This window comes from Ovis aries, chromosome 18 (genome assembly GCF_016772045.2).
Source record: "Ovis aries strain OAR_USU_Benz2616 breed Rambouillet chromosome 18, ARS-UI_Ramb_v3.0, whole genome shotgun sequence".
NCBI lineage: Eukaryota > Metazoa > Chordata > Mammalia > Artiodactyla > Bovidae > Ovis > Ovis aries.
This window is the reverse complement of record NC_056071.1, coordinates 59340399-59365666: the sequence shown is the minus strand read 5'-3', so window position 1 is coordinate 59365666 and position 25268 is coordinate 59340399. Positions and strand designations below refer to the sequence as shown.

The following is a 25268-nucleotide window of genomic DNA, read 5'->3' as shown; positions in this document are numbered from 1 at the left end:
GCTTTTCTTGCACTTTGCTTTCATTCTCTTGCTTTTGCTTTCTCAACAAAACACTTTCCAGGTTCTCAATCTACTGCTTCCGGCCCTCACAGCATAGATAATCTGGAAGACACAACAGTGAGTAACAGCTCATTCTTTCAAGGAACTCGTTCCACTTTTTGATGTATATTTTTCCAGGATTGCATCACTCTAAAAAAGCAGACCATCTATATTTCCACAGCTTACACCACAATACAAATTTATGAGAATAAATTACATAAAAGAAAAACATGCTGTTAAGTAAAATTAAGACCTCTGGAAATAAAGCTAAGAGCTTTAAAAGATGGAGGCATATGCAGAGAACATAACTGATTGATGTGACTTCCTTAAGCTAACAGATCTCAAGAGTTTATAGCCTTCAAGCAGTATGCGCACACCCGTGCTCAAAGCAGCACTATTCATAACTGCCAAAATGTGGAAGCAACCGAGATGCCTGTCCACGGGTGGGTGGGGACACAAAATGCGGTGAAAACATGACGCAGAATCTGCAGCCTCATAAGGACGGAAATTCTAACCCAGGTCACAATACGGAGGTACAGAGACCAGCGGTATTATTTCAAACGCTGTTCTTGTAGATGTTAATTACACAAATCTATCCATCATCACAGCAGTAAATAAAGGTCAACTGTGAGTGATGTGCACTTATGAAGGAGAGGAATGGTTTGTTCATTCACTCATTCATTCATGCACTCAGCAAGCATTCCCTGACCACCTGCCACTCACCAGGCACTGCTCTCCAAGGAACCAGAAAAAGGTCCTACCTCTGACACATTCTGTAAGAAAGAGAATAAAACCTACCAGAATGGGAAGACTATCTAACATTTTAGAGGATGTACAGGCTATTTTCAAAGAGAAGAAGAGCATGTCAGGCGACAGAGGACAGGGAGAGCACAGTGGCTGGGGGCGGCGTGTGGTGTCAACAGAGAGGTCACTATCAGCCCCCTGAGAAGGGGAGATCCGAGCAAGGACAGGAGGGAAGTGGGAAAGCTGGCCATGAGTATCTGGGCAGAGGGCTGAGCGGTGCAAAGCCCCTAAGTAAGGAGTGTGCCATGCAAGCAGAGAGCAAGGGTGCCAGGTGCTGGTGTGGAGTGGGCGAGGGGAAAGAAGTCAGAGAAGGAACACAGGAGCAAGAGATCAAGGGGAGCCCCAGGGGCCACTGCAAAGACGCTTCTGACCTTAGCAAAAGGGTAAACAGGGTACTAGGAACAGGTATTATACTTGCATCTTGATTCACAATCCTTCAAATCAGTCAGGATGAAAATCACACTCTGATTACTCGAGTCAAGACTTCTCCCACTGACCAATTTCTCACCAAAATTTTTACATTTTTAAAATGTTTCTGGCTAATGTGAATTATCCCATCCTCAAAATTTATTCCATCTACAAGCTGAACTTGATATAAATCTAAAACCTTAAGTACTTTTGTCATTAAAGTCACCTCAAGGTAGGACTGGTTTTATAAAGGATCAAAATTCATTTCTCAACAGCACAGACTAGGACTAGACCTTACCCTCCCTTTAACATACACATAAGTCACGTGGTAATGCTATTACACTAAGTGGCTGCAACTTTGGGGCAGGAAATACAAAACTTTACTATGCTATGCCTCCTTTAAAATTTAAAATAAAAATAACACTGAATCATACAGAATTCTGTACTACAATATGTAGTGTCTGCTTCATTAACTCATTTGCTCACCAAATATTTACCTCCGTGCCAGGAACTGCTCTGGCAGATGGAAATAAAGCAGTAAACAAATCCGACAAAAATCCTGCCCTCACTGAGCATAAGCTCATTATTTGAGGAGAGAGACAATTTTTTTTCAAATTTGAAACATGTGCTATGTCCAATGATGACAAGTACTGACGGAAAAAATAATAAAGGGCGAATAAAGGATGGGGTGGGGGAGCTGGGGCTGAAACTGAAATGTGATCGGTAAAGCCGCACAAGAAAGTGACATTCAAGCCAAGACTGGTGCTTCCCAGGTGGCTTGGTGGTAAAGAATCTGCCTGCAATGCGGGAAATGTGGGTTCGATCCCTGGGTCAGAAAGGTCCCCTGGAGAAGGAAACGGCACCCACTCTGGTATTCTTGCCTGGGAATCCCGTGGACAGAGGCGGCCGGCGGGCTATGGTCCATTGCATCCAAGACTCAGAGACGACTTAGCAACTAAACAACAAGAAAGCAAGGGAGGCCGGCCAGGCGGTGACGGAGACGAAAGGCATCTCACGCTGAGGGAGCCACAAGCAGAGGCCAAGGGCCAGCGCCTGCCCAGCACAGCAAGGAGGCTGGCGCAGCTGGCGGAGAGTGCGCTGGCTGACGTCAGACGCGGAAGAGGGCCAGGTGCAGCCATCACGTCCAGGACACAGGCCACTGTGAGGACACTGACTCTAAACCTCACTGAGGTGGGAAATCATGGCAATGTTTGGAGCAGAGGAGTAGTATGCTCTGACTGAGGTTTTCAAAGGACCACTCTGGTAGAGATGTCAAACAGACTTGGGGGGCAAAGGGGGCAAGGCAGAAACCGCTACCAGCTACTAGGACAGCGTAGCCACTGGAATAACCAGCCCCTGCCTTCATGCTTCCTGACTAGTCGGAATGGCAAGTTTTTAAAAACTGATTTTAAGCCACCAAAGAGAGGGATACAGAATAACAGGAGGTTTTTCCAACTTTTTTTTTTAAACTTTATACAAGCTATCCACTCCCAAAAAAACAAGGCTCCAGTGCCAAGTGGAAACAATCAATATTAGTGACAGATGGTCTAGGAAACATGCTAATCATCTCTTCCTCTACACTGTCTAAGCTCTATCTCGTGGCAAATTAGTTCACCAGGAAATGAAACGTTTGAACTCATTTATTCCAAAGGCCTTTATAGAACACCTCAGTATATGCGCTGGGCAATGTACTGGGGCTACAAATATAAACACAAAATGCAACATTTGGCTTCAAGAAGCTGCACTAAGCTTCATGCAGAAACACCATCACACAGTTAGGATTGAATATTAGACCATCAGCTTCAAACAAGGATCAATAAAAGCTTGCCAGGTAAAGAATGTTTCTGAATTCTTTGATAAAAACTATTTATTAAAGAAAGTGAGCAGTTGCAGATATCTGCAAGATCAAACTTTATTAGTTTCATGGTGGGAAAAAGAAGTGCCTCTTCAGTGATGGAAGTTTTAAGCCATTAAGAGCTATGAAACTCCTGTTTCCCTCTTTTCACTGAGTGGCAGGAAGTTCAAAAGAAAAGTATAAACTCGATTACATAACTACCCATTGTGGGAGACAGTAATTCTCAAATCCTGGCTACACATGATTATCGGTAGAACTCTAAAACACTAAACCTATTTCACAAGAGTCGCAGTGCCTTATGTTTTAATCCTGCACAGGCAGCTGTGAAGTGCAATCTGGACCACTGGTCTATATACATCATCCCTCCGTATCGTCAGGAGATTGGTTCCTCGACCCCCTTAGAAATCAAAATCCATTCAAGTCCCTTACATAGAATGGCACAGTATTTGCATATAGTCTATGCACATCCTCCCGTATACTTTAAATCATATCTAGATTATCTATAGTAATGCAATGCAAATGCTATGTAAATAGTTGTTCACGTGGCAAACGTAAGTTTCACCTTTAGGAATTTTCTGGAAATTTTTTCTGAGTATCTTTGATCCAGTTAGTTGAATTCACAGTTGACTGAACCTGTGGATGCAGAACCAATGGATATAGAGGTCAACTGTGTTCTGGCACATCTTCCTTTCCTCATTAAGTGAATCATTTTCAATTAAGGGCTCTATTACATACAACTCTATTGCATCAGAAAATTTTAATAAAAGCCTCCTTCATTGCAGAAGTTGGGTAAAACATATAAAGTAGTGAATGAATGATTCAGAACGACTCCCCCCGCCCCACCCAATCACCTTTTTCGCATCCCACCCCAGGCCAAAAACCTTCATTCATATTTCACACTTATTTGAAATTAAGAAATAATTACATATTTGGTATAAATGGCTTCCTGCCAGTCTACAGTAAGTCAAAGAATAAAATCAACTAGAAGATAATCAGTCAATAAGAACTTCATCACCTCTTTTGCTAAATTGTATCAAGAATAATTTGAAAGCAATACATCTAAAGACAATTCTCTTACAAATGAGCCAGCTAATCAGAAGTTGATTAATGTATCTGATGAGTGCCAAGAAATCATATGAAAAATATAGACTCTTGAGTTTATATATCCTTCCCAACAATATACAGGGTCTCTTTCATATATTTACTTCATTTTATCCCCACAAATCCTACAGTTGAGACAAAACTGTGAGGATGACCACAGGAATGAATGCAGACTTACTACCATTTACCATAAACTAGTGAGAAGCAGGAAGGTTTCCTCTGACTTCCTGTTCAGTTCAGTCACTCAGTCGTGTCCGACTCTTCGTGACCCCATGAATCACAGCATGCCAGGCCTCCCTGTCCATCACCAACTCCTGGAGTTTACTCAAACTCATGTCCATCGAGTCGGTGATGCCATCCAGCCATCTCATCCTCTGTTGTCCCCTTCTCCTCCTGCCCCCAATCCCTCGCAGCATCAGAGTCTTTTCCAATGAGTCAACTCTCTGCATGAGGTAGCCAAAGTACTGGAGTTTCAGCTTCAGCATCATTCCATCCAAAGAACACCTAGGACTGATCTCCTTTAGAATGGACTGGTTGGATCTCCTTGCAGTCCAAGGGACTCTCAAGAGTCTTCTCCAACACCACAGTTCAAAAGCATCAATTCTTCGGTGCTCAGCTTTCTTCACAGTCCAACTCTCACAGCCATACATGACCACTGGAAAAACCATAGCCTTCACTAGATGGATCTTTGTTGGCAAAGTAATGTCTCTGCTTTTCAAATATACTGACTTCCTGTTAGAGACACCCAATCAATCTCCTGGGCTTACCGTGTGGCTCAGCTGGTAAAGAATTCATCTGCAATGCGTGAGACATGGGTTCGATCCCTGGGTTGGGACCCTGGAGAAAGGAAAGGCTACCCACTTCAGTACTGTGGTCTGGAAAATTTCATGGACATTATAGTCTTGGGGTTGCCAAGAGTAGGACACGACTGAGCGACTTTCACTTTCACGTTTCAATCAATCTCCTAGTTTCGCTTAGAGAACCATGCATATCAATACAAGTATGAAAAGTAATCATGGCTGTTATGAATACCCTCAGCAACACTAACAAGTCAGTTAGTGTTAGTCACTCAATCATGCCCAGCTCTTTGTGACCCTATGGACTACAGCCCACCAGGCTCCTCTGTCCGTGGAATTCTCCAGGCAAAAATACTGGAGTGGGGCTGCCATGCCCTCTTCCAGGGGATCTTCCCAACTCAGGGACTGAATCAAGGTTTCCAGCATTGCAAGCAGATTCTTTACTATCTGAGTCAAATATAAGACAACAAATCATGCGAATTTAGAAGTGAACTTCCACAGAAAATGATCCTATCAATTCATAGGTTTATTCCTGAAGAACATTAAGCTAAACTCAAAGAAACATTAAGCTAAACTTAAGACTGTGACACACTCTTTAGAAGCAATTTGTCATACTAGTCATGTTTTTGCACCTAAGCTGCAAAGCACTAGGTGAAGACTCAAACTTCTAACTTGGAAAAATAAAGCAGATTATCTTCATAGGAGAAAAATTTCCTCCTATTCAGAATTTTTAAACTTGTATTAAAAGTGATTAACATTAGATTTTTATAAAAAGTTTTAGTACAGTGAATAAAATGTTTAAAATACAGTATCAGATGTACTTCAACTTTTATTTCCTTTAAATGATATCCAGAAGCTCCAAAAGAGGAACACTAATTGCAGAACTAACTTTAACTGAAAATATATAGCACAATATACGGCACAATTTAAAACACAAGCCCAAGACACCTCACTGCCACCACTTCCCCCCAAAAGGAACAATTTCCTGTGGTTTCTGCTGAGCACTTCTCCTTCCAACTTTTGATGTAGTGGTTAAAAGATCCAAATAGGTCTCCACGAATCAACCGTGAAGAAGACACTACAGTAATACCTGGAAAACTCCTGACTTTGCCCAGACGAAGGCATCGACTCAAAGAAAGGAGCAAGCTTAAGGACGCCGAATTCAAAGGGAGGCAGCACCTGGCCCCTTGACCCAGCAGCTCTACAAAAAAGAGCTAAAAGGAATGCTTCTTTATGTAAAGAAAACACTGAAAATTTTCTAAAATTAGAAATTTTGAACTATATTGCTAATTTATAAGATAACATTTAGCACACTTTGATGATCTTGTTAAATGATAGACTTCCCATTAGCTCTATGGCGGCAGGGTGCGGCACGGCGGAAAAATTAACTATACCGAACTTGGGTCACGGTAATTCTCCAGGTGTTCACTATTAAATCTCCACAGGACAGCGACTGAACAACATCCTTCCTTGTATATTCTTGCAGCAGGGCTCCAAGGAAGACTATTTCTACATACTCTAAAAGAAATTAAGATGACCAAACAGTCACCGTAAATCAGAATAGGGCTACAGTCATTAAAAAATTCTGCATGAAAACATAATAAACATTTCAGCATCCCAGAGAAGGGTGTTCTGTGCAACACACAAAATAAAACACACAGGCCTAAAGAAAATTAATAAATTTGACAAAATAAAAACTCTCCACAGATTAAAAACACCATCAACAAATTCAAAGACAAATGAAAAATATCTACAGAATATGTGACAAAGGCTTATTTTCTCAGTACATATTAAAGAATCCTATAGATTATAAGAAAGTCAAAAACACAACAGAAAAATGGCAAAGTGACAGAGAGAGGCAAATTCATGGAAAAGGAAATACAAATAGCCTGAAAAAAAAATTAGAGGAATTAGCAAATGCAAACAAACTAAGAAAGGGATATAATGAACTCCTATGTACACATCACCCAGTTTCCACAATTACTCACATATTACCAGTTGGTATACCCAATTCATAGCCCCTCCCAAGAGTATTTCAAAGCACACCTCAAATACAGTATCATTTCATATGTAAGAAGTATTTACTTCTAACAGGGACTTTCTAAAAATACAACATTAACATTGCCACATCAAACAAAATAACAATTCCTTAATATCACTTAATAAATAAATGTTCAAATATCCCCAAGTGTCTTAAAAAAAAAAATCTTCCTATAGTTGATTTTTTAGTCACTGTAACTGGCTGATATGTCTCTGAATCTCTTAAGCAGACAAGTGCCACCTCCCTCTTTTTCTTTTTCTTTCCCTTGTTGGTGTTCCACACTTTGGATATTGCTGATTATCTTTTAATTGTCAATCTTTACCACCGTACTTTTTGTTACTGTGATTACTAAAACTGCTCTATCTCTGGTATCTACCTTTCAGCAAGAGACCACCAGAACACACCTCTAGTCCCAAGAGTTGGAAGAACACACACCCACGGAACAGTGGGGCATCCTGATAAGAGAATGGTGTAAAGAACTCCCTGGGGCTACAGTGGATAGGAATCAGCCTGCCAATGCAGGAGACATGGTTTCAATCCCTGGTCCAGGAAGATGCCACATGCTGAGGGCAACTAAAGCCTGCACGCTGCAACTACTAGAGCCTGCGGGCCTAGAGCCCGTGCTCCGCGATGAAGGGCAGCCTCCACCCACCACCAGAGAAAAGCCTGTCCGCAGCAACGAAGACCCAGTGCAACCAAAAATAAACAAACTAATCTAAAAAAGAAAAAAAAAGAATATGACAGGATTTGGGTTTTGCTTGGGTAAGCCTGGGGAGGGTCGAGGAGGGAAGCTTCCCTGATAGCTCAGTTGGTAAAAAATCTGCTGGCAGTGGAGGAGACCCCAGTTCAATTCCTGGGTTGAGAAGGTCCCCTGGAGAAGGGAAAGGCTACCACGCCAGTATTCTGGCCTGGAGAATTCCACAGACTGTACAGTCCATGGGGTCGCCGAGTCGACACAACTGAGTGACTTTCACTTTTCAGGGAAGCCAGAGTTTCTCGAAACTGGGTGCAATTAGAAAGCAGGGGGAGTCTATGTTGGGTGTCTCAATAAATCTTATTTGAGAGGAGACAGGAACAAAGACAAAGTGGTAACTGGTAAAGAAGCTGTGGTCACTCACTCCAGCCAAGTATTCTGCGGATGGCAGCAACTCTGGCTTTGCTTGTGCTTTGTCTCGGTTTTCTGTGCCCGCGGAGAAGCCTGGTGTGAGGCGTTCTGCGAGGCTGGCTGCTGAGCTGGAGGACGCAGGGCCAGCTGTGCCCCGGGCCAGCTCCTGACGCTGGGCCACTCCTCTCGCTTTTCTTTTGCCCTCGACAATGAAGCCCTTCCAGCTGGCCACCCTGTCCCTCTGACTCGACCCCAAAAGTGTTGGATATTTTTCTGGTCTCACAACCCGGGACAGTTAACAGGGCCAAGAATCAAAACATACGGATGGCAAGTATAATTTTTTGTAGAAAATGCCTCTTTTGCTAATTAACAGAAGCACTGAGAGAGTAGAGTGCATACTGCAGAATCATCTGCAAAATGAAGTTTTTGGGTGGTAAAATATTTGCTTTAATGACTAAGTATATACACATCATGAAAGTAGTATAAAAGACAAAACAGAAACATATCCTTGTTACTACAAATACACAGCCTACTGTTAAAAGAAGGATGACTTCCAAAGATCAAGAGGACAAAAGTAACAAAATAACCGATGTATAACTCGCCAGAAAAATGCTTCTCTGTTGCAGTTTACTAATACAAAACATGACAAAAATTCAGCTGGAAAAACTTGATGTGATAAACTACTGCAGAATATATGATAAAATAGTTAAGAAAATACTGTATAAAAATAGTATGAAGAGACTGTCTTCTAGATTTCAGTGACAAACGCTGAAGATTCTAAAGTCAGTTTCTTCTGCAACCTCAGCATCTGGATGATGGCATTTGTGTTACCATTCCTTACTGAGAGGTCCAGATAAAATCAAGTACTCAAAAATCTACCTGCAAAAGAAAAGTGGTAAGAGCACCAGCCCATACCTCCTTGCACACCTCTCACAATGTCTGTGACACTGTATCACCATGAGTTGCCTATGTGCTGTGCCTGTGTGATGTATTTTATGAGGATATGAAGTCAGGGAATCTATCTTACCCCAGTATCCCTTGAGTCTAACATATCACCTGGTGAGAAACCAACAGCTATTTCCTAAAACTAGGCTGAATGAAGCCGTGGTCCAGGGCCACCTGCTATTGAGACAAGGTCCAACTTCTCCAGGTCCTTTTCCTAAACTAAAATGACCTGAGTTAAAGTTTAAGCAGGTGCTTAACCTACTGGTTTTTAAGGGAGGAAGCATGGTTCATTTTAGAAGTAGGATGAACTACAAAAGGATCTATTCCAATAAGCAGATGTATATTTTTCATTCTAAGGTATTTCACAGTCACATATTTTGCCAATGGAATCTGTTGCCAAGAGAATGCAAAAGGGCTAGAGAACCTTCTTGACCTGCCTGCTCACTTCAGGAAAAATAAATGGTCCCTGAGCAAAAGGAAAGAAATATAAAGGAAGGAAAATCGAGGGAAGAATGTTTTTAGTTGCAAATACATCAAGGTGAACATTAGCACTCAATAAGAAAAAGTCAACCAATTTAAAAACATACAAAGGATTTAAACAGAAATTTCTCCAAAACAGATAAACAACTGGCCAAGAAACACACAAAAAGATACTTGACCTCATTAGTCATTAAGAGAAATAAAAATCAAAACCGCAATGAGATACTACTTCACACATGCTACCACGGATACAAACAAAAAGACAGAAAATCACCAGAACTGGTGAAGATTTGAGAGAACCGAACCCTCAAACAACTGCCAGTGAAAATGTAAAAAAGATGCAGTCAGTTTGGAAAACAGTTTGGCAATTCCTAAAAATAAGTTAAACAGAGTCACCACGTAACCCAGCAGTTCCAAGGGTAGTATATACTCAGGAAAAATGAAAACGTGTACACATAAAAAACCTGTGCATAAATGTTCACAGTAGCATTACTCATAATAGTCCACAAGTGGAATCCACTCAAGTGTTCTTCGATGGGTGAATGGATAAATGTGATATATCCATACCCTGGGATCTTATTCAGCAATAAAAAGAAACGAAGCACAGATTCTGGTACAACGCGGATGAACTTTAAAAACATGCTAGGTGACAGAAGACACTCACAAAACACCACATATGGTATGACTTCAATCATGTAAAACTTCAAAAACAGGTAAATTTGTAGAGACAAGAGCAGATTAGCAGTTTCTTAGGGCTCTAGGGGGTGCTTCCCAGGTGGTTCAGTGGTAAAGAATCTGCTTGCCGATGTAGGAGATGCAGGAGACACAGGTTTCACCCCTGGGTCGGGAAGATTCCCTGGAGGAGCAAACAGCAACCCACTCCAGTGCCTGGAAAATCCCATGGACAGAGGAGCCTGGTGGGTTACAATCCATGAGATCACAAAGAGTCGGACCGGACTCAGCAACCCTGAGCATGCACGCAGGGTTCTGGGGCGTATGGGAGAGAATGAAGACTGACTGCTAGTTAGTTGGTGGGGGAGTTCTCTCAGGGTTGAAGAAAATATTCTAAAATTAGATTACGGTGATGGTTACAGTCCTGTGGCTAGACTAACACTGAACAATACCCTTTGAATGAGTGAGCTATACAATAACTGAACTGGGTCTCAATGCCTTTTTTTTTTTTTTTTTTCCTATGACAGGTGGCATGCGGGATTTAAGTTCCCTGACCGGGGATTGAACCCATACCCCTGCACTGGGAGCACAGAATCTTAACCACTGGACTGCGAGGGAAGTCCCAATAAAGCTTTTTTTAAAAAAAGTTAATGACAGGGAAAATGTGATATCAAGAATGATGAAGGAGTTATGACATTCTGCATAAGAAATTATACTTTCTGAATGAAGGACAGAAATCACCCCGACACAGACTACCAAGAAGACTGAGGAACCAGCTAAAGGCAGACTTTGCTATGTCACCAGTGTGGTTCCTGACCGCTCCACTGAAGGCACCAGTACAGTACACAGCTATCTGCAGGCACTGCCACATGGGAGAGAGAACTCACTGAGACCGTAACTCACTTGATCACGAATGCCTTCTGCTGATCCCTGAAACTCTACATTGTCATCTGTGGTTCTTAGAAGTTCAAGTCGGAAACCAAAGGAAAGGACAAGTGAAATGAACAGTTGTGTCTATGTGAATGGCATTCAACCTGGAACTGGTGTCTTGAACCACAGCTTACCAAAACAGGACAGTGGGCTCCTGGCAAGGGACAGAGTACAGCAAGATCAGAAGACCACGTGCGGGGCAAGGCCGTGCCGCTGTGATGAAGAAAAACTAGATGGCAGGCTCACCATTAAGCTGGGGGAGATAAGGGACACATTAGGTCCCGGAAACCAGATTCATGAAGATTCTTACAGGCCTAAGTAAAACTGCACGCTGAGCAGAATGATTCAACAAACCAGAGCCAGAAGGAAGACCAGAAACATCTCATTCAGATCCTTCATACTGCAGGTGAAGTTGAGGCCAGACGGTTTTAATAGTCTGCCCAAGTTCAGAAGGTGCATTAAGGGTGGATGAAGGCTGAGAATGCAAGAATGGTCACTCTCAGGCTGCTGCTCACCAGGCCCAGCGCTACCTGCTACTAGCTGTGGAGACAAGCAAACGGGGAGAAAAGGAAACCTGGCCCACCTCACCACACACAAAAAATCAATTCCTGGAGACTGAGACCTAAATGTGAAAGGTCAAAGGATAAAACTTCTTGAAGATAACATAAGAAAGTATCTTCACAACCACAGAGTAACAAAACTTTGTGAACAAGACACGGAAAACACTAGTCAAAAAGGGAAAGATCTGTAAACTGAAATTGATTAAAATTTAGAATTTCAGTTCATCTACAGACGTAAGAGTGAAATGGCAAGCCACAGGATGGAAAGAGATTTTTACAGTTCATATTTTCAACAAAGACTTCATATCCAGAATACACAAAAACCCCAACATTTCAATAAGAAAAAAGACAAGACGATTTGTTTAAAATGGGCAAATGACCCTTGAATAGACACTTTATAAAACAAGATATTTAAAAGGCTAATAGCAAATGAAAAGGTGCTCAAGTCACCAGTTAACAAAAAAATGTCAATTAAACCACACTGAGATCTTCAACACAACCACAGAATAGTTAAAAAAAAAAAAATGTCATGTTTAACTGATAGTACCAAGCATAGGTGAAGCTGAAGAGCAATGGGAACTGTGTTTTCTGATAGAAGCATGAATTGGTACACACTTTGGAAAACTGGCAGTAACTATCAAAGCTAAAGATACACATACACTGGGACTAGCAATTCTACTCAACTAAAATGAATACAGATGTGAACCAAGAGATACGAACAAGAATGATTTCAGCAGCACTCTTCAAAACTTCTCCAAAGTGGAAACTTCCAATATCCATCTACAATTACAACAGAATGGATAAATTGTGTCTACAATTTATGGTGGTTTTTAAAAATTGTCACAGAACTTTTGACACACCTTTCATAAAGATGTGAGGTCTAAGTTTTTTCCCCTTGAATCCAGGCAGACATGTGTCCATTTCAACCAATAGAGTACAGTGGAAGTGACACCGTGTGACCTCAGGATGAGTCACTCTCAGCAAGCTTCCTGCGGGAACCCACTCCACGTGCTTGAAGAGCCAAAGGCCCCGTGGAGAACCTGCAGCCAGGGCACAGCCACCTTCAGAGCAACCGCCACACCAGCGACCACCTCTCCGTCTCAATGGAAATCTCTGCTTCTGGATACAGACGATGACTTTCCTCTGGTTAAAGACCATCATCAACACCGTTTATACCCTTTCCAGCAGCAATATCTGAACACTATCCAAACAATCTACTCAAAAGTTGCAAAGAAGCAAAGCAAGTTTCAAGTAGAAGTCTTTGCCTCCATTCAAACTGTTTTAGATATACCACTGGAAAAACAAACAGCCACTTTCAAAAGAAAAAAAAAGTTAAGTACTCCAGTCAACAATCCCAGATGGTCCTGGTCTTCATGACATCCCAGCCAAAGCGCCATACACGTCAGTGAGGAACCCTGAAACGACAGGTCAAGCTGTCCTAACCAAATTCCTAACCCACAGAATCCATGAGCATAGTAATATGGTTGCTGTTTAACTCCCACTAAGTTTGGTGGTGTTGTAACAGATGGTGGCTCAGACGTAAAGTGTCTGTCTTTGGTGTTAGGTAGTAATCAATAACCAAAAAACTCATGTATTATACAGTAACAGTTAACCAGAATTCGAGAGCTACTACCAACACACGCAACATACTATATGCAGCATGAATGAATCTCAGATGTGTGTGAGCTCAGTCACTTAGTCACGTCCAACTCTGACTACAGCCCACCAGGCTCCTCTGTCCATGGGATTTTTCATGCTAGAATACTGGACTGGGTTGCCATGCCATCCTCCAGGGGATCCCAACCCAGGGATCGAACCCAGGTCTCCCACATTGAAGGCAGATTCTTTACCGTCTAAGCCAGCAGGAAGGGTATGAAAGTAAAATAAAGAGTAACTCTAGGTTTTCAGGCATAACTGACTAGGTAATACCATTAACTGAACAGTTAAACCATGGGGCAAATAAAAACAGGAGGAGCAGAAAGCAGAGACAATGTCCTATTCATTTTGTATTCAAGGATCTACCCCAGTATTTAACACACAATCTCTCCAGCTTCCAAGATAAACTCATTTTCACCCTACTTTTTTTGGCCCACCCCTTCCTGGTCTCTGTTGCCTCCTTTGTGTCCAGCTGCCTCTTAATGCCAGGATTCCCAGGTTTCCATCCCCAATTCCCCTTTCAGACACGTGCACGCACACACATACCTTTCTCCCATATTTTCAATCTCAGTTGATAGCATCATGATACATGCTTATTGAACACATACAGTGGACCGGTCATTACACCCAGCAATTCACTGTACATGTTTCACAGGCCATTCTCACAACCACCCTATGAAACAGCTATTATTTCACCTTGATGTGATGGTAAAATTAGGTTACCCTGATGTCACACAGCCATCAGTCTGTGAACTCAGGTCTACCTGACTCCAACCAATTATGTACATCACTGTCCACACCATAAATACCTATGGCTTCAGAGCTTCTGTAGGCTAGAAAAAAAAATGCAACAGCATATATTCTAGAAGTATCGGGACCATGTCTGAACAGTTTTGTACTCACTGCAAACCAAGTTGGCTTGGAAAAAAAGAAAAGGATTATTTGAAGTAGTCCTGGGATGAAAGAGAGGACAATTATCCTGATTGTCCCCAATTGCCTACTTCTGTAAGCGCCAAGAAGCTCTTACATACCCATGGAATCTCAGTCAGAGGCTGAGATTAATGATGGCATCCCTTTATCCATAGGCGTGAACGCTCAGGATGGACAGACGTTTGAACATCCCCGACTGGGAATCCTGCCCTTAACAAATACACGGGTTTCTTGGCTGCCTCTACGCACGCCCATCTGTCAGGATGGCAGTGTGCCTGCTCACATGTTGGTCAAACTGTCACTAGGGCATAGGTGCCAAGCAATGATAGTTTTAAATGGGCAGCTTGCGTAGCACTAAGAGCTTGCTCTTCTGCAGAAAAAAAAAATTCTGTTTTAATACTGAAGGGTTGCAATCATGAGTGGAACAGTCTTGGTCAATCTAAACATTTCAGTGGGGAAAAGATCTAGACTTGTAGAAAAGAATCAGACTAAGAAAATTAAATCAAAGAGAAAAACTGCTCTGAAGGCAAATAAGTGATCACACGAAAGCTTCTCACACTGCCAGTCTTTCATTAATACACGTCACAGTAATCTCTTATGCAGTAAAATCCTTTGCTCAACAAGTCATCACTGATGTTTTATAAAAACGAGATGATACGCTTTTCCATGTTTTAAATTTTAAAAAGTATAAACGCATGGATATTTAGCAGTTTGACATTAAAAAAGTTCTATTTGTTGAGAAGCTATTTTTTAAATGACAGAAGTCTAATCTACATCTAAGATAATCTTTTAAATGCACAAGAGAAGGCAGAAACCAAATGAGATTCCCAAAGGTGAACAGAAAAAGAAATATAATTTGTTCAGGGAAAGAAATCAAGAACAGGAAATGGTTGTTAAGAAAACAGAAACTGAGTATTTCTGGTCACAAATTAATAAATTAGGACTCGGGGGCTGTCACCTGTCACATCCTCAACTATAAGAAAAATGTTCCTAGACTACATCTAAGCTTTCTATTCCCTCTCTAAAGACCCTTCCATCACTGGCAGGAAGCATCTTATGTTCTCACTGCCTGGAAAGTCCTTCCTCAGACTAAACCCTAATCCTGCCATCTGAGCTGTCTGTCCTTGTTCAGTCCTCGGTGACTCTGAAGAACAGCTGGCCATCACCACTCTCCGTGTGGTTCTTCAAATACAAGTATCAGGACGTTGTGATTAAATAACCCCTGAGTCTGCTCTTAGCCATGATAAGTAAAAGAGATTCCATTAACTTTTTCTCATTGGACCAATTCATCAACTCTTTTATGTTTTCATCATTTCAGTTGCTCATCTCCTGGACTCTTTTTAGGCCTGATAAGAAATGTCATCCAAAGTCAACAATGAGCCAACACACACAACTTACTACAGGAAGCATTAATATGAAGGAGTTAGAAAGTCCAGCAGAGTTCTCAGGAGCCATCACTAAGGAGAAAAATCTGAAAAAGTGGCAAAAGTCTGAAATCTACCAAAGCCCTTCTAAGAAATACAAGGGACTTACTGTTACAAAGTAACAACACTGTCAGGGTCATGGCTGTATCTGCCCTTCCTACTAACCTAGCACTGCCATCTGAGTGCTTGCTTAGTAACTCAGTCGTGTCCAACTCTTAGTGACACCATGGACTGTAGCCCACCAGGCTCCTCAGTCCGTGGGATTCTTCAGGCAAGAATACTGGAGTGGGTTGCCATGCCCTCCTCCTCCAACCCAGGAATCGAACCCACATCTCTTATGTCTCCTGAGTTGGCAGGCGGGTTCTTTACCACTAGCACCACCTGGGAAGCCCCATCACTGCCATACATACCCCTAAAAAAAAGTCTCTTGAAGACTATTTCTACCACATCCTTCTTCCTGCTCCAGAAGCCACAGTACCTTCTAGCAGTCAATAAACTGATTATAAGCTAGCCAGCAGTCTCCTAGACGCATGAATGAAGTTTCCTCCCCTGATGTCCCTCCTCCCCTTCTCTCCCATGACACCCCAAAACAGCCAGTTCTTATTTTCTCTAGGGCCTAAATTTGCTCATGATATTCTCTAAAATGTTTTCCCACTTCCTCTCAAATCTATACATATTTTTTTCAAGACTCAAGCCATGAGCCTTTATACCTTCAGACATCTGTATTAATTTTCATACTTAATTGCTTATTCATTTCCTCCTGTCTTCATTTTGTTTGCAGTTTACAGCCAACTGATTTTTGATAAAGATTAAAAAAAAAAAAAAAAGACTCAATGGAGAAAGCATAGTCTTCTCAACAAATGGTTCTGGAACAAACAGACATCCATATACAAAAGGAAAAGAAAAGAAAAAGACCTAAAAGTCATACTCCATGCAAAAATTAACCCGAAAGGGATTCACTAATCTCAGTGTAAGACATAAAATTATTAAACAGTTAGGAGAAAACTTGGAACATCTACCTGACCTATGGTTCGGTAGAGTTCTGAGACATGCATGACACCAAAAACGATCCATACATTGGTAAGCTGGACTTCATGAAAATTAAAACCTTTTGTGCTGCAGAAGATACTGTAAGAGAATGAAAAGACAAGCCACAGACTGAGAGAACACATTTACAAATCACATATCTGCAAAGGACTTATATTCAGAATATATAAAGAATACTCTAAATTCAATAGTAAGAAAACAAATCAGAAAACAGAAAAATGATTTGAACAAAGTAAGATACGACTGTGTGGGAAAGAAAAAAAAAATTCCTCTACCATTCTAGGTTCTTTTGCTACTGTATCAATTAAATTGCCCTAAGACAAATCAACAGGAGAAAAACAAATTTAATTGTACTTCCATAAAAATATGGGACCCAAGGGCAGGACAGGCCACTGAGGCTTATTTGCCATCCTGAGCAGAGGAGGGACATGGGGCTGGGACTTCAAAGAGGAGGAAGGTAACTCAGACATGGGATCAGATGTTTGTTATTAGATGCCACACAGTTAGGTCTTTCAGTTAAAAGTTATCTCTGGTAACAGCTCTCTCTGACCAGGCTCCTTATCTAAACTAATTTGTCAGTTGAGGGGGCGGTAAAAAGCTCTGAAATCTTTTGGGTCTTCATTGTCTTTGGCTTAAAGTAATCCACTTGCTATAGTGACACATTTTGTGGAGGCTTGTTCTGAACCACTTCAAAGGACAAGCATATGGAAAGATGTTGAACATCATTAGCCATCAGGAAAATGCAAATTAGAGCCATTCTGAAATACCAATATACAGCTATTAAAATGGCTAACATAAAAAATACTGCTAACACCAAATGCTGGTAAAAATGTGGAAAATTGATCACTTATATAGTGATGACAGGACTGTAAGATGGCACAGCTCTGGGAAAGTTTGCAGTTTCTTAGTGGATAAAACATATACTTACTCCTACAACCCAACATCATGGAGCATAATAGTGATCAAAATTAGGAAACTCACTGATACAGTGTTAATAAGTACTTATTCAAACTTCTGGTAGGCTGCAGTCCATGGAGTCGCTAAGAGTCGGATACAACTGAGCGACTTCACTTTCATGCACTGGAGAAGGAAATGGCAACCCACTCTGGTGTTCTTGCCTAGAGAATCCCAGGGACGGGGGAACGTGGTGGGCTACCGTCTATGGGGTCACAGAGTCGGACACGACTGAGGTGACTTAGAAGCAGCATTCAAACTTCAGTTTTTACCGTGTGTGTGTGTGTCTGTGTGTCTGTGTGTGTGTGTGTATGTGTGTACATCCCGTGACATTTCATCATATGTAAAGATAATTAAAACCATCACAATAACCAAGCCACCGAACTGTTCAATCACCCCCAAAGAAACTCCCCCAGGCTACCCCACTATAGTAACATCATACTCCCAGCTCTCACTGTGGCAAAAGTGAACTCTTCTCCACTGCTGTAACTTTATCGTCCTGGGAACGTCATATAATGGAGTGTGAATCACACAACCTTTTGACTCGGTACTATGCCCTTAAACTCCATCCAAGCTGTTGCTCGTGTCAGTAGTTTGCTCCTTTTTGTTAGGAGTCGTTTTCCATTATATGGCTAAACCTCATTTTATTTGACCATTTACCCACTGAGGGATGTGTGGGGCTGTCTCTGGGTTTTGGCTTTTATAAACGAAGCCACTAGAACATTCACGTACAGGTCTTCATGTGAACATAAGTTTTTATTTTCTGAGGATAAATGCCCAGGAGTGCAACTGCTGGGTCATGTGCGTGGTATATGTTTAACTTTTTAAGAAACTGTCAAACTAAATCCCAGAGTGGCTGCACCATCTCACATGGGCTGCAACATGTGAAGTAATGCATTTCAAAGTCACAATTTCTACAATATTTTCTAAAAGCTTGTAAAACCAGTAAGATTAAGCCTCTTAAATGTTATATCCTGGCCTTTTTTTTTTTTTTTAATGAATTTCTAAAACTTTGCCCCTGATTCCCAAAAGACTTTTTTCCTTATTACCTCTAATAAAGAATGCATAATTAGATATAATCTGTACGGTGATAGCTCTGCTACCATGTTAAATAGTAAATTACAATAACAAGTGGCACAAAACCAACAATTCCAGCAGAAACAGCAAAAGTTTGTTTCTCTATGTTGACAGTCTATGAAGACTGAAGGCTTAATGGCACTTTCTAACAGGCCATGTGATCACAATGCATTTATACGCAGCATTATCAAACAATGGCATTTGTTCGGCTGTTATTAATACTTCGTAAGACAATTTGAGGAAAGCAATTAATCTGAAATAAAGCTGTAGTTATCTTAGCTCTAAGATTTCTAACTTCATGACTTTTTTAAAAATTCTGGATCTAACTGACAGAGATAATGGAGCCTCTCTGGGATTCTTGAAACAAGGAGCCAGCACTAACGAGACTATCTGCCCCAAACGTGAACAGCGCAAGACCGGCAGTCTGCAAAGAGAAAACTAAATAAAGACACAGAAGGAAACTATAATGCCGGGAAAAGTAAAAGATGGTGCTGCCCTTTGCCCACTGGCTTTCCAGTTCTCATTCAGACTGGGTACTGAGCTCCGTTAAGACAACTGTGCCCAGAACATTCCCAAATCTCAAATTAATAACCCTGCAACTTAATTACATGACTTCCATCCAGTGTATCTTCCCACTTATTACATACAGCTTCTTGATCAACACTCCAGTCTACGTGTAGGTTTAATATTCACCCTAAACATTGGGCAGTACGGACAGCATCTCATTTTCAAGTCGGAGATGGTTCCTTTCTCTTGGGTCAGAGACCTATGGAGAGACAGGACTAACTGCCAAGAATCATGGAAATCCACGTACCTCCATGAAGACTAAACAAACAACACAATTCAAGCTGCCAAAAACGCTGTGGCTAATAGAATTCTTGATAAATTCACCAATGAATGTTACTAGTAGTTTCCTGTCGTTGGTATTTATCAGTGAATATTAAAAATCAAACTCCAATTACAGGGGAAGGGCAGATTTCATACCTATCCAGATTCTAGAGAGCTTTTCTTTTCAAGTGTTGTCCACTTGTCATCCAGAAAAGTCGAGTAGAATGCGCTTGAGTTTGAGTGCAAATATTCAAGGTGACATTGGGAGAGATGGAGCACCACTCGAAATTAGTTCAAAACAACAACCGTGGAATGTTAGGTACTTAAATATCATTCAGAAGCTAAGGGGACAAGATATTAAAGGGCATGGCCCTCTTTACATCTTTTTTTTTAATTATTTTCAGTGGAGGCTAATTACAATATTGTGGTGGTTTTCGCCATACATCAACATGAATCTTCCCATCTTTATAAAGGCAAGTTAGAACATATTCACAGGAATTTGGGTCAAAGGGGCCAAATGTATCAGAGTATAAACATATCTAGGTTACACCACCCAGCTAAATGCTTTAGCAGGATTCCATCACTTTTCCATATCATCCTTACACCCTTATTAAAAATTTCCTGTTTTCTACATTTTACCACTAACAGTACAGTTTTTCGAATGTGCCATACACACTTGACTTTTCTTGTGCTGGGTGCTAAATAACCAAAGCTCAAAAGAACGACCTCTATTAGCTTAAAAGATAAGTTGCTTCGACAAGACACTACAATCACAAGAACAGATTCTGCCCCCAGCACAGTTCTAGGCACAGGAAATCTGGTGAATAAACAAGTCCATCTCTGCTCACTCTGAAAAATAAACTTGGCAAACATGCAAAATGTACTACCAGTCTGAAAAACATTCTCCAGGCCTATTCGGTAACCCATCCACTCTTAAAACTCAAGAAGACCAATTTCCAGGAAAGCCTCAGACACACACAGACACACAGACACACAGACACACAGACACACACACACACACACACACACGGAAGCAGCACTTAATTTCCATTAGGTTCAATGCCTGATCTATGAAGATACTAACATTTGCATAAATTCAGGAGTCATCTTTCATTTTGATATGAGGTAAACTTTTAAGCTTTGCCTCATTTCCAGTAAGTTTTATCAAATCAAAAATACTTTCAAAGTTTTATTTTTTAAACCAAAATTCTATTCATAGCACATCATATCTTATTAGGGATGGCTTTAAGGAAAAATATGTACATAGTTGTCAAAATAAAAATCGTATTTTTCCTTCCAAGACATCTGGGACCCTCACTTACATTATTTATTATTATTTCACATTAGCTCTCAAAAAAAAAAAGAAAAAGCCTGGCCTATTTAAGAAATTTAATTTTAGGGTCTGCCAACATTTTCAATGCACTACTATTAATTTTTAAATATACAACTTGCACCCTGGAATAAAACTTAGCATAAGCTTTCCACTTAACCATCTCCTGGGCACTTACTAACTTATATGCCATGTTCTACGAATGTCACATACTAACTTATATGCCATGTTCTACGAATGTCACATTCCTTCATTTTCTCATTTGTTTAACAAATATCCTCTCACAATTTTTGCTGTGCTTAACATAAGCCATTACACTCTAAACCTGGTATTTGCACTAGACTGTTGTTGCTGTTTAGTCGATAAGTCGTGTCTGACTCTTTGTGACCCCATGGACTGTGGCCCACCAGGCTCCTCTGTCTATGGGATTTCCCAGGCAAGAATACTGGAGTGGGTTGTCATTTCCTTCTTCAGGGGATCTTCCCGACCCAGGGATCAAATCTGCGCCTCCTACTTGGCAGGAGGATTGTTTACCATTGACCCACCTGGAAGCCTTTCTGCACTAGATACCAGCATAATAAATGGACAGTAATGCTTAACACAACTTTATTGTCACTAGATTCAAGCTGGGTTACTATTATTATCCCAGAATCTAATGAGCAACGTTGACATGCACAGAGAACAGCACCTGTAGCAGCTTCAGCAGAGAAGTTTGTGTTAAGTGACTACTGAATTCCCTTCTACAGATGGCTGATGAACATCATCTTATCTTGGGGGAGAAAATGGCAACCCAACCCACTCCAGTATTCTCGCCTGGGAAACCCCACGGACAGAAGAGCCAGGGGAGCTACAGTCCGTGGAGGTCACAAAGAGTCTGGACACAACTGAGGGACTAAACAACAACATAAAGAACCCCTGCTGCCCTCTGAAACTTCTTCAAAACTGTAGATTAAATTCTTCCCCAAAAGTATCACACTCAGCAGGTCATGAAAGGTAAGATGCCTTTATTCTGAACTCTTAAAAATAAATGCTGCCCTATTTATTTTTAACTCTCGCCAAGTTCAGCCTCCACAGATGGGCAACTGCAGTTAAAATAGAAAGAAATGAAAAAAGTCATTAATGAGGCTCTTCAACAGTTCCTTAAACGCACCACCCTCCCAACAGCAAAACTGGTTATTTCCAGGTTGTTCCAAGAAGAGATGAGGTAAAGAAAGAGTCAACCCCAAGCAAAAAAAAAGGGGGGGGGGGAGTGAAAAACGGGTGGCCTCAACAGGAACCTAGTGTCTGCGTCCCCTTCCTCGCTCGCTCTCTCAACCCAGAGACTCTGGTGCTTTTTGTCTAATTCAAATAAATCACCTATGAGTTTTGACACCAGAGCCAAAAATTATTTCGACAAAAGGAAAAACTACTTGCTGCCCTTGAATACGGCTACATCAGCAAAGGGCAACAAAAAACCGTCAGAAGAATGCTAAAATCCCTTGTAAAACTCTCCCACGGAGCTTCACAGCCTTGAACCTTGCGGTCAAGTGCAAGCAAGCTCTTACCCGGCCTCAGCCGGACACCGACTGGTTAGAAACGCCTGGAACGCTACCCTCTGGGGAGCAGGCTCCTTCCCCCATCTCAGGTCTCAGGACCAACGTCACCTCCTGAGATGCTCTCCGTCACCCCTACCACTCCGGCCCAGCGTCGCCTATCCTATTACTAGGGAGCTTTTTGGCATCCGCAAATGGTCCTATTTGCTTCTATTCCGACTCCCCTGCAGAGTATGAGCTCCGAGAGGGCGGAAAGACCCTGGCAGTCGAGACTGGCCTTACAAGGGCCATCTCCCAGACCCGGCCAGAGCTACCAGGACACGGCGCGAGTCTGACCGGCCTACGTGTCAGCCAGAACGGGAAGCTGAGCCTTGGGGACCCGCCCGGCCGGTGCAGGAAACCCAGGGCCGCAGCGGGACCTGAGGGAGCCCCGGCGGGAGAGGACGCCGGCGCCGCGCCGACTGCAGCCCTCGACACCGCCCGAGGGCACGGCCACTCGGCCGCCCCACGCTAGCCCAGCTCCCCGGCCGCCCCCTCCACAGTCCCCGCTCTGCGCCGGCGCCCTCGGACCGCTTGGCGCGCGGCCGCCCTACCCCAAGCCGCAGACCGTCGCCTTCTGCCCAGTACGAACTTCCCGCCGCTTTCGCCGACTTGCAACTCCGCGGCGGCGCCGGCCCCGTCACACCCTGCAGTATGGGGCCTTCCCATTGGCTCAGGCGAGAGGGAGAGGCGGAGCGAGCAGGAACGCGCGGGATGGGCGGAGCCCGCGCTCCCCAGGAATGCCGGGAGCCGCGGGCGGCCCTCGCACTGCGTGCTGGGAAATGGAGTCTTTCACTGGCAAAGCGAGATCGCGTTGGCTCGGCCCCTGTGCGCCTCTGGGAAATGCGGTCTACAGTCTCTTGAATCCGTTCTTATGGTCAGATGTTGTATCCGTCAAAGCCCTAGGAACCGAAGTAAATATCGCCCGTGTTCGCAGTAGCTTGATTTATTAAATAATGTGTTGAAAAGAGTTGGATGTAAAAGAATATTCCCGTTCGGCCAAGTGGTGCTTCCATTTTCCCACCTGCTGGTCCACACCTGCATGCTTGTCACACAGCCGCTTGGTTCTGCATATTAGGGCCTGGCTCTGGAAGCAAACAGCTTGCGATCAAATCTCGGCTCCTCCACTCTGTAACTTTGTGAACTAAATGATTTAACCCCTATGAGTCTCAATATCTTGTTTTTGTCAGGATTAAATGAGATATCCTAGAGACAGTGCTTTGTCTGTAGTAGATGCTCAATAAAGAGCAGAGAGTATTATTCTCTCCACTCATAGCCATAAGTCTAGATCCTGTCTGTCAAAGCCTACATCCATGCCTACCTAATCTGTGTATTCCATCCGTAATTATCTTATGCTATAGTTTGCTTTGTAATTCTAATCAGTTGTCTAAGCCTTCGGTAATCCATATCCATGAGACAGTAAGCTTATTTAGGGCAGCAATGCTGTTCTAGGTCAATCTCCCCAAAGTCATAGGCAGAGGGAGATTTACAGTGAAACTAATGAGGCTTAAGCACGTCTAATCCAAAGCCTTCTGTTAACCATTTTAGTGGATTTTTGTTTTTTTGGGTTTTTGTTTGTTTGGTTTTAGTTTTGTTTTGGGTTTTTTGGGGGTTTTTTTGGTTTTTTTTTTTTTTTTGGCCAAGGTAAGATATTTTTGTATGATTTTCTTTAAGCTGCTGCTGCTGCTAAGTCGCTTCAGTCATCTCCAACTCTGTGCGACCCCATAGACGGCAGCCACCAGGCTCCCCCGTCCCTGGGATTCTCCATGCAAGAACACTGGAGTGGGTTGCCATTTCCTTCTCCAATGCATGAAAGTGAGGTCGCTCAGTCATGTCTGACTCTTAGCGACCCCATGGACTACAGCCTACCAGACTCCTCCATCCATGGGATTTTCCAGGCAAGAGTACTGGAGTAGGTTGCCAAGCAGACCCCCAAAATTGTGTGAACTTTGGACCTCACAGAACCTGGAATCCCTATCCACTGGACAGTGCAGTATTTTGCCTGTTGAGGCGCATTTGCCTCTCCAGATACCCTCCAATGCTCCAGATGCTCCTCCAGCCTGCCCTCCTCCCCCTAGAGGTTGATCTGTCCAAGCCACTACCAGGTTCCTGGGCTCCAGGCTCCTGGAGGATTTGGCCGGTAGGGAACCCCACAGAGGGGTGGAAGGAAAGAGAGATGTTGCTGAAAGTAAGTATTCCCCTCAATCCTGGTTGTCAAGGTCCTCTGCAGTCGGCTGAAGGCCACTGCTGCCTGGCCCTCCTCTCCAGCTTGCAGTGACAGCCCCCTCCCTCTGCGCCTCAGACCTGCAGCTGATAACCCCAGGACCACTGCTGCGCCAAGGTTACTGCTCCATCCCCATGGTTCCCACCCTCACACTTTTGCCAGTAGTCTCACTGCAAATAAACCCTCTGCAGATAAACCCTGTTTTAAATGTGTCGTCTGCTTCTTGTGGAGACTCTGATGGAAACATATAGCAGGTGAGCACTCAGTGAATACTTGTCAGCAAAAAGGTCTCAAGATTCACACATCTCACGGGTGTGGAAGAATCTCCCCAGCAAGAATCTGTGGCCAAAATCCTGAGAGAAAGATAGTCTACATATGGACACACACATATGCACACATACACGTACACATGTGCAGACACATACACATATATACACATATGTGTGCACACACATAGACATGTATACATACACATGTATACACAGACACA

The 25268-nt window shown here is 42.5% G+C and overlaps 1 protein-coding gene across 10 annotated transcripts in view; it reads right to left on the bottom strand.

Annotated features, from left to right (window-relative positions):
* Positions 1-23210, bottom strand: part of VRK1 (VRK serine/threonine kinase 1) — a 78951-nt gene extending 55741 nt beyond the window's left edge. For 3 of the 10 annotated variants that reach the window (XM_015102042.4, XM_015102041.4, XM_042235460.2), the window contains exon 1: positions 23109-23210. Coding sequence is in view for 3 of the 10 variants with exons in the window: in XM_042235461.2 (XP_042091395.1) it covers positions 12598-12658 (61 nt within the window). In the remaining 7 variants the exon portion in view is untranslated. Of the gene's footprint in view, positions 1-3668; positions 3740-4395; positions 9416-12597; positions 12881-16766; positions 16876-23108 lie in introns of those variants that run through there. The other 7 variants (XM_042235461.2, XM_060401469.1, XM_042235463.2 and 4 more) reach the window with 4 other exon arrangements.
* Positions 23211-25268: the final 2058 nt, after the last annotated feature.